Source organism: Pangasianodon hypophthalmus, chromosome 5 (genome assembly GCF_027358585.1).
Source record: "Pangasianodon hypophthalmus isolate fPanHyp1 chromosome 5, fPanHyp1.pri, whole genome shotgun sequence".
NCBI lineage: Eukaryota > Metazoa > Chordata > Actinopteri > Siluriformes > Pangasiidae > Pangasianodon > Pangasianodon hypophthalmus.
This window is the reverse complement of record NC_069714.1, coordinates 31,796,433-31,806,412: the sequence shown is the minus strand read 5'-3', so window position 1 is coordinate 31,806,412 and position 9,980 is coordinate 31,796,433. Positions and strand designations below refer to the sequence as shown.

Here is a 9,980-nt window from a genome sequence, read left to right as displayed (position 1 = left end):
GATATATAGATGATGTAGATATGGTATAAATGTAGAGATGATGTATAATCGTTTGTAAGTCGCTTTAGACAAAATCATCTGCTAAATGAATAAATGTAATATGTAATAATATTAAATGTATAGCTGTAAATGAATAAATGTAAATGTATAGATGTAGATATGTAGATGTATAGATGTAAATAGAGATGTAAAGACATTATTTTTCATATTATTCTATTTAAAAGATTATTCACATCCTATAAATGAACAGAAGAGCTCACTGACCCTCCTCTCTCTCATCACACAGCCTCCTAAACATTCAGCATTACTAAAACTTCATTAGTTTGAACCTTGAGGAACATTTTTATTTATTTATTTATTTATTTATTTATTTATTTATTTATTTATTAGGCCTGTGCACTTGGTTTAATATTAAACAGCTGAGTTTCTACTTTCACCACTGTGCAGAGAAGCAGTCTTATATTATATTATTATATTATTATATATTATATATTATATTATATTATATTTTAGACATAAGGCAGTGTGTGATGTGGTCTGTGTCTATATGGTCATAAAATGGTCCAGCTTTTATATTTATGAGCCCATGTCCCGTGCACGTGCCAGATGTCTGGGTTAAAATGTTCCTGTTTGCAGAGACGCAGTGAAGCATATGCGCTAAAATACAGAAAATACAGCGCGAGGCTTTTTCCTGCTGTTTACTGAGAGAGAGAGAGAGAGACAGAGAGAGAGAGAGAGAGAGGGAGCTGAGGCGAGATTTATCAAACACCGCATGTCAAACACTCCACTTCTCCATAGAAACCCCGCATGTGCGCGCAGGAACTTTATTAAAGGCAGATAGCGGGATGATAAGCGGCGCGCGCTCGCTATCCGCTCCTCTTTCCCTCTTTTTTTTCTCTTTTTTATGATGCTGATTGCTGGTGGAAAAGATGACAGAGGTAAATTGCTCTTTTAATTAAAGCAATGCTGCAGAGGAAATTGTCCTCCGTGAATATTGGTGCGCAGAGATGGAGCTCGAGACAGTTGCCTGGAAACTTCAATCTGCCTCGCATTTATTCCAGATCACAGTTCTGAGATAAAGTTTAATAAAAAATCTTCTCCCCCCCTCCTCTCTCTCTCTCTCTCTCTCTCTCTCTCTCTCTCACACACACACACACACACACACACCCCTGTGTTGGTGTGAATGAAAGCGTGCTCCCCCTCAGCAGCGCGCGCACAGAGCTGCAGGACAGAACCTGGGCTTTAACATGTATCTCTCAGGTACTGCGCCTTTCTGTGGGCTTTTTATTTAGACTGAGGATGTGAGTGTGAGTGAGGAGGAGTGCATGATGGTGCTGATGATGGTGATGATGATGATGATGATGGTGGTGGTGCTGCATGGTGGAGCTCCTGCTCCTCTTTTGTCGGATGTCGGAAATCCTTTTTCCTGAACGCGCTTCCTGACTTCAGCAGAAAAACTCCAGAGCGCAGAAATTCCCCTCAGAAGCGCGAGCTTTCGCTTCTAATCTCACTTCAGCACATTTTTAAAGCATCATTTCATCATTTTAACAACAAAAAAACAAACAAACATTTCTCTACGGATTCAATTTATTTCATTCGATTTATTTATTTATTTCATTTTCTTTCTATGGAATCGTGTTTCTCATTTTTCCTCTTTAACTATATTTATAATAATAATTAGTATTATTATTTCTTATTTTACTAATAATCTGTAATACAGCAAATTTAAATTTTCTAAACTGCAATTTTTTTAAATTATATTTTTTATTTTATATTGATTTATTTATGTATTTTAGATCCGACAGAAAATTTATTGAAGGAAAGTAAAAGTTCCTCTTGGAGCCCCATCAATGCAGGAGTTCAGAAAGGTAAGACTCAATTATTATTATTATTATTATTATTATTATTATTATTATTATTATTATTATTATTATTATTCATGATATCATTACATTACAGTGTATTACAGCAATGTTTTTATTTTTTATTTTCATATTTGGAAATTTATATCCAGTAGCCAAGTCAAATCAAATGTATTTTTAAAACTATTTATAAATATATTTATTAATTTTTGCATAAAAAAACATCTATTTACGAAATTATTTTTTAACAGCTTGAGCTTCATATCTAAAGCTTTATGTTTCTGTACAGGACAATTAAGAATCCTCTCGCTTTTATATTTCACTAAAATTCTTTTATTTCTCTGTTTCACAAACCACAGTTTAAATTTATTATTTATATTTTTAAAGCAAAATTATTTCTACATATTAAACGTACAGTAAAGTTTTATTGCTATATTTCTATATTCGGAGATTTATATACAATAAAACAGTCAGGTTTATTTTATTTTATTTATTTATTTATTTATTGAATTTCTTTTTCTTACACTGATAAATTAATGCTTATAAAATATTTATTAAGTTTATGAATAAAACACGTGACAGATTTAGCTTCGATTCTAAAACATCAGATTTCTGAAGCTACACGATTTAAGAAATGTGTTTATTTCGTTTGTGCTCAAATTAAATCTCACATTTTAATATTTTATAATTTATATAATTTATAAATTTTTATAATTTATAATTTAATTTATATAATTTATTCTATTTTCCTAAAATCGCTTCTTTATTTCCTTTTTATTTCATTATTAACATTAGAATGATATCAGAAACATCACTGCACAGAAAATAATAAAACTCATTTCCTAAAATGTCTTTGATCAGTTTTCACAGATAAATATCAATAAATAACTTTTATTTTATATAAACATTAATAATATTGTATTATTGAGTAAATGTTTAATACAGCGCGTGCGTTTCGCGAAAATGAACATTAGTCCCAAAAACCCAAACAAAATGTTTAAGACGAATAAATCTGTGAAAATAAATAAAAATAAAAGATAATTTGATAGTTTTTTTTTGGTAAAAACTCGCAGCTCAGGGTTTATTTACTGAAAACTTTGGACAGTTTGTTGTTTTTGTGTTAAAGATGTTCAGATACTGAAGATTTATTAATATTAATATGAACAGTTCTTGCTGTGTTTCTGCTCAGTTCCGCTGCAAATGTGAACTTTTTATCTGCAGATGAGTTTTTTACTGTTTCAGGTTTTTATTGTTTCAGTCGCTGAACAGAATTTACATGATGAAATATTCAGAAAAAACTAATTTCTTCGTTAAATTGTTCGTTATTCAATAAAATGCGTAAAATGAACGACTTTTCACTGATGGTTTAGATGAATACTGGCTTTATTTTATTTATTTTATTTATTTTAACGCAGATTACAATTGGAATTAAATTAATGAATCCTCTGTTCAAAATCTCACACACTGATAATTCAAGAACTGAAATAATAATAATAATAATAATAATAATAATAATACTAATAATAATAATAATAATAATAATAATTAAATTGTTTAATACTGAAAGTTGGAGCTGTGATTATTAACACTACATTATTAACAGGTTATAACATTCATCAGTGTGAAAACATCTACAGTCCAGCTGTGATGTGAAATATATTATATAATATATAAATAAATGAAAAAAGAAAGAAAGAAAGAATGTAGTTTGTTTTGTCAGTGTTCAGTTTTAATAAAAAAAATAATAAAATCAATATAAAGTGTTTAATAAAATGTGAATTTTCAGTGTTATATAATAAAATATAATCTGCTGTGAGATTTTAGGGACCCGTGAGTGTGTGTGTTTATCATCTCTGATCTCATTATTATTATTATTATTATTATTATTATTATTATTACACGTGCATTATTTTTATATTTACAATAGAGTGCACATTTTCATGACGTCACATAAATAGCCCACTACCCCATAGTGCTTTTGTTTTATTTATAATGAATGCGATATAATAATAATAATAATAATAATAATAATAATAATAATAATAACAATAATAATAATAATAATAATAATAATAATAGTAATAATTCTGCATTCTTTAAAACAATAATCCAGTAAACGTAACTTCCGGTTTGTGACGTGTTTCAGAATTACAGATGAACATTCGGGTATTTAAAATCCTAACAGAGCTTTAAAACAATCTGAGACTCTTTTATTATTTTATTTTATTGTGTTTTAATGTTATTATTATGATTATACAGTCAGACTGCAGTGTAATAAATCAGCAATTCATTTACTTTTATAAACTTCTGCACACTTTCAGACAAATAAAAGATTATTTCATGTCTTTCTCCTTTTATAATCAGTTTAATAATCACTTCCTCTTAATATATTATTATTATTATTATTATTATTATTATTATTATTTCGCATTCATTATAAATAAAACAAAAGCACTATGGGGTAGTGGGCTATTTATGTGACGTCATGAAAATGTGCACTCTATTGTAAATATAAAAATAATGCACGTGTAATAATAATAATAATAATAATAATAATAATAATAATAATGAGATCAGAGATGATAAACACACACACTCACGAGTCCCTAAAATCTCACAGCAGATTATATTTTATTATATAACACTGAAAATTCACATTTTATTAAACACTTTATATTGATTTTATTATTTTTTTTATTAAAACTGAACACTGACAAAACAAACTACATTCTTTCTTTCTTTTTTCATATATTTATATATTATATAATATATTTCACATATATGAACTGTAGATGTTTTCACACTGATGAATGTTATAACCTGTTAATAATGTAGTGTTAATAATCACAGCTCCAACTTTCAGTATTAAACAATTTAATATCCGCTTCTGTTACTGATTAATCTGTCTATCTATCTATCTATCTATCTATCTATCTATCTATCTATCTATCTATTTATCTATCTATCTATCTGTCTATCTATCTGTCTATCTATCTTTCTATCTATCTATCTATCTATCGAGTTTAATAAAAGGTCTTATGCATGTAGAGGATTATTTTAGACTCAGTGATGAAATTCAGGAATGAAGGAAACATAAATAAATAAATAAATAAATAAATAAATCTACATTTGGTAACAGTCAGTCAGATTTTTTAAAGATTTTTTTTTTACATGTTTATTAAATATTCAGTCAGTTTCCAGCTCCTTTATTTATTCTCCTACAGCTGTATTTTAGTGTTTATATATTTACAGAGTAAATAAAAGGTTAAATAAAAAATTAAAGAAGTGTTAAAATTAAATAAATTAAACCTATACAATCTATTTAACAGCTGTAGGTTATTATAGTGTATTTTTATAATGATAAGTAAGAAAGGTTTTAGTAATAAACCCTCTGTTATGTTCCTTAATTAATAAATGTGGATCAACAGACTGAAGGAAAATCAAACCATCCTGAGTTTCTCAAATTAATCACAGAGTTAATCATCGTCTCATCCGGGACAGAGAAACATTTCAATCTAACCGTGATCTTTGTGCTTATTATTATTATTATTATTATTATTATTATTATTATTATTCTGAAGCAGAGCACACGTGTTTTTGCCTCGTTCTTATACTGAAAGCACAGAAAGCGATGTGTTTCTTTTCTCAGATGAGAAAGTGAACAGTGCCAGATGTACAGCTTTATCCCCAGTCTCTCTCTAACAAAGATAAACCCCGCCTCCTCCAAAGAGCTGACAGTGTGTCATGTACTCAAGTCCAAACTCAAATAAAAGAAATTCTGTAGAAGTACTGACCCGATAAAACTAATATTTAAGAATCATCCTGTACTTAGGGTTACATTTCTAATTACGAAGCCTTTCCAGAAACTCACAGAGAGACTCACAGCTATTGTCCTTCCTCATTTATTTAATTAATCAATTAATCAATTATTTATTTATTTAACAAATAAGATCATTTTCGGGAAACACATTCTCCACCCGAAGTCCTCATCACCCGAGCACTAGCTCACCTCCGGGTTACTGAGTTCACCTGATTTCCACGTCCTCATAAACATTAGTTATTTACCCTTTGCGAAGTCTTGCCTGCTTTTTGTCTGTAATTCTGCGCTGTTTGTTATTTCATGTTGGATGTTCTGGGATTTGGATTTTGTTTTTGTTTATTTATTTCACTAGTTGTTTGTGTATCAGTTCTCAGATCTGCTCATGACCGAATATAAAGGTTCTTTCAGTGTTTCTGTACTGAACTGTTTTTTTTTTTGCAGGAAGTGGTCAGATCCAGCTGTGGCAGTTTCTTCTGGAGCTCCTGTCGGACAGCGCTAACGTGTCGTGTATAGCGTGGGAGGGTGCGAGCGGCGAGTTTAAGCTGACCGACCCGGATGAGGTGGCTCGACGCTGGGGGGCACGCAAGAGCAAACCCAACATGAACTACGACAAGCTGAGCCGCGCCCTGCGCTACTACTACGACAAGAACATCATGAGCAAAGTTCACGGCAAGCGCTACGCCTACAGATTCGACTTCCGGGGCCTGGCGCAGGCCTGCCAGCCCTCTTCCTCTTCCACTTCCACTTCCTCTTCCTCCGAGGCTCTTTACACGCTCCACACCAACTTCACCTCCATTCCGTTCTCAGGAATCTCCAAGCTGAACCTGGTGGCTCCCGGCGTCGGACCTCACGGCTTCCCGTACTGGACCGGATCCGGACCGGCGCTGTATCCGAGTCACGGCCTGCAGCCGCCTGCGCACTTCAGTGCAGCGCATATCAGCTGCGTGAACAACATCAACCACCTCAACAACATCAACAACCACTATAACTGAGGGGGCGGAGTCATCTGGGGTTGGAATTTTCTAGAAACGGCTAGTCAAGGTGACTGGATTTGTAGCTAATCTTAAAAACGTTCAGAAGTTTCTCCATGTTTCTGATCTCGTCTGATTACAACAACACAAATACGTTCACGTTGACTTGCGCTACTGCTGTGCTAATAGATTTTTACCTGTGCCTCTATAAACGGAGTTAGCATAAACCCTGAACGTCGGCTAACTGCAAATCCAACCGCAGTGTCACAGGTTTCGTGAACAATTAGCAGTTATAAGTTGCAGGATCACTATTTAGCAGAATAATTAGTATTAAAAATGTAAATAATTTACAGGATGTGTAATAGCGTAGTAGGCAATTATGCCATTTTGGACATAGCAACAAGCTAGCGAGCTAAACAACATAAACAACAAAACAAATGCTGGCTAGCTCAGCTAGAAATGTAATTATAAAAGCCTCATGCACATTTGTGTGAACAATATGAAGCAGAAAACATTCTGAAAAAAAATCTGTCTTAATTAGCAACTTTTATCGCTAAGCATTTTTAGACACTTGCATGCTAACGAACGTAGCCTGGTTGCATAAACAATAAAGATGGTTTTTTTTGTAGCATGCTGCACTGATATTAGCATGCTAGTCCTAGCTGTGGAATTAGGATTAATTCTGGATCAAATGACGAATCGTAAATTAATTTTAAATGAAGATGTAAAGCTGCTGCTTCTCTCTGAATTCTGCGTTAAAGATGTTCCAGTTTCTTACATTTTGCATTTACGCTAACATGAATTAAAGCTCATCAGTTTGATACACAACCTGTGCAGAATTTTATTTTCTGATTTAAAAAATAAAAATATCACATCAGTGGATATTCACAGTGAAAATAAGACTCGGATTTGACTCCATTTTGGCCGTGTGCTTTCTTTCCCACATGGTACGAGAAATAAAACGACTCTGAGACAAAAACGTCGCTGAAAACACTGAAGGAAAAAAATATGATGCCAAGAGTTTTACAGCAGCCTGTGATTCACTAATGAGTTAATAAACATGACTTAGAGTCGACTTTACAGCTTATAAACAATATTCAATCTGCTCTAATTAGAAAATTAATCAATATAATTCATGCGTTATTTAGAAATAAAAAACCAGCATCTGGATAATAAAGCAGTATAACGTACATCAGCTCGGGAAATATCTAAATAAATAAATAACCTCAGTGTGATTCGTCTCCTGACGTTTCTGATTTAACAGCGTTTTAGTGTAACAAAAATTAATGATGATATTTCTATCATTCAAATAATCATGTCATGTTCTCTTACAAAAATCTGTCTTAGGAAATTTAGAGTCAAAGTCACTTGAAATGATGAAAAATACGTGTTTTTGACCTACGTTTATTTTCACAGTGTGAGAAATATCTGCAGAGACGCTGAGATTGAGAGTCAGGGATTAAAATCTCACAGTGATGGAGCCGCCTAGTGTAGCAATTTTATATCAACGTATTTGATCAAATTATTTTCTTTATTTGCTAAAGAATCGCTGTAAGGAGTGGATTCTTCTCAATTTGACGCAATGGGGTTTTCAGGAAGCTCTAAACCTCCTACATGTTCTAAATTGCTCTGCTCGTGCATGGCCACGCCCATTTACAGAAAGAAACACCCCCAAATCACCATATATGGTAAACAACGTCCCTGTAGAAAGTCCTGATTGCGGTACTGCGTGTTGTGGACGAATTAAAGCCTGTGGAGAAGATCCAAGAAGAGGAACTTCACCAACAATCAGGTAGAGATACAGGAAGTTACTCTTACAGGAAGTTACTCTTACAGGAAGTTACTCTTACAGGAAGTAGCCTGAAACCAAAATATGTGTTATTTGGCACAGATTTGGGATGGAGTTTGTTTTGATAATAATTGCAATAAAGAAAAAAATAAAAATAATAAATCACTAGCCACAAAAAATCCCTGAAACAAAGATTCCTAATGGTGACACCAAGAGGAGTGTGGACCGTCTCAAGGTACTGAGCAAGTAATCATTTACTTTTATTATTATTTTAAAACATTTATTTATTTATTTTTACATTTTCAGTTTAATATATTACAATGTACCTTGCAAACTAAAACTGTGTGACCCTTTTTTTAAGAAAAATATTGCTCAATAGAGTCATGAGATTTGCCGAGTCCTCTGTAAACCACATCGGATCTGAGATCTTTGTTGCGCTTGGACTCCTCACTGACACAGTGCTGGAAAAATCAGAGGAAAGAGTCGAAGGCATTGCTGATAATCAAGAAATGATTTTATTATATTAAATTAATAAATATAAAACACCCTCTAACTGAGTACTTTACTTCATCAGGGCAAAACGGTTGTGTTCGAATAAATCTCAGCTAAAAGCACTGGATTATCCCCGTGTCTAAGTCGCACTGCTGAGGGTTTGCTTCAGCGTCAGTCCCTTCTACTGGCGTGTGTTCATCATCTAAACGCTGTGTAGCTTTACTGCAGGCTTCCACAACCTAGCAAACCAACAGCTAATTTTATCCCTCATGTAATAAAGATTAGCATTCTGAAAAGCCTCATTAACGCACAGCCAGTGCACTTTCAGTAAGCCTACAGCGCGCTCGGCTGTAATCGTGCTCCTGTAGAGTTGTAGGATTTACCACAGGAGGCATCAGCCAGGGCTTCAGGACATAACCTTCTGCCTCCTGCAATGTACAACATGCAATAACATACACTGCACAGTGCAATACTGCAATCACTTACAAGTTACACACTCACCTGTAATTCAGCCATGTCCAATATCGGAGTCACGAGTCGCGTGTTCTACCTGGTGATGATGTTCAAGAAGCTCAGCTGTAGACTGGGGTGTAAAAACTTTTCTACCACTTGGGGTTCTTTCATATGCATAATCAGGTGTGTGTGTAAATATACACACAATAACTCGACATGGGTTATCATGTACTTAGTACTTGGTGTGTGTAGAAACCTGTACCTGTTCACAACTATGCATTCACACGGTTGATAAATGGGGAATTAGCAGATTCCCGTTTATTATTAAACTACTATAATTAATCATTGGACATGTACACTCACTGATCACTCCAATAACCTCAGCCATGGAATCAGCCAGTCGTGTGGCAGCAGTCGGAGCTTATGGTTGCTTATGTTTGAGTATTTCAGAAACAGCTAATGTCCTGGCATTTTCACACAACATTCTCTAGAGTTTGGTGCAAAAGCAAAAAGCATCCACAACGAGCAGGAGATCTGTGAGTGGAAACGCCTCGCTGATGAGAGGTCGGAGGAGGACGGCCAGCCGGCTCACG

The 9,980-nt window shown here is 33.6% G+C and overlaps 1 protein-coding gene across 1 annotated transcript; it reads left to right on the top strand.

Moving 5' to 3' along the window:
• Positions 1–1,209: 1,209 nt before the first annotated feature.
• Positions 1,210–8,163, top strand: fev (FEV transcription factor, ETS family member). The gene is made up of 3 exons (XM_026912608.3): positions 1,210–1,260; positions 1,797–1,868; positions 6,124–8,163. The coding sequence occupies exons 1-3, from the start codon at positions 1,248–1,250 to the stop codon at positions 6,672–6,674; spliced, it is 636 nt and encodes a 211-aa protein (XP_026768409.2). The 5' UTR covers positions 1,210–1,247; the 3' UTR covers positions 6,675–8,163.
• Positions 8,164–9,980: the final 1,817 nt, after the last annotated feature.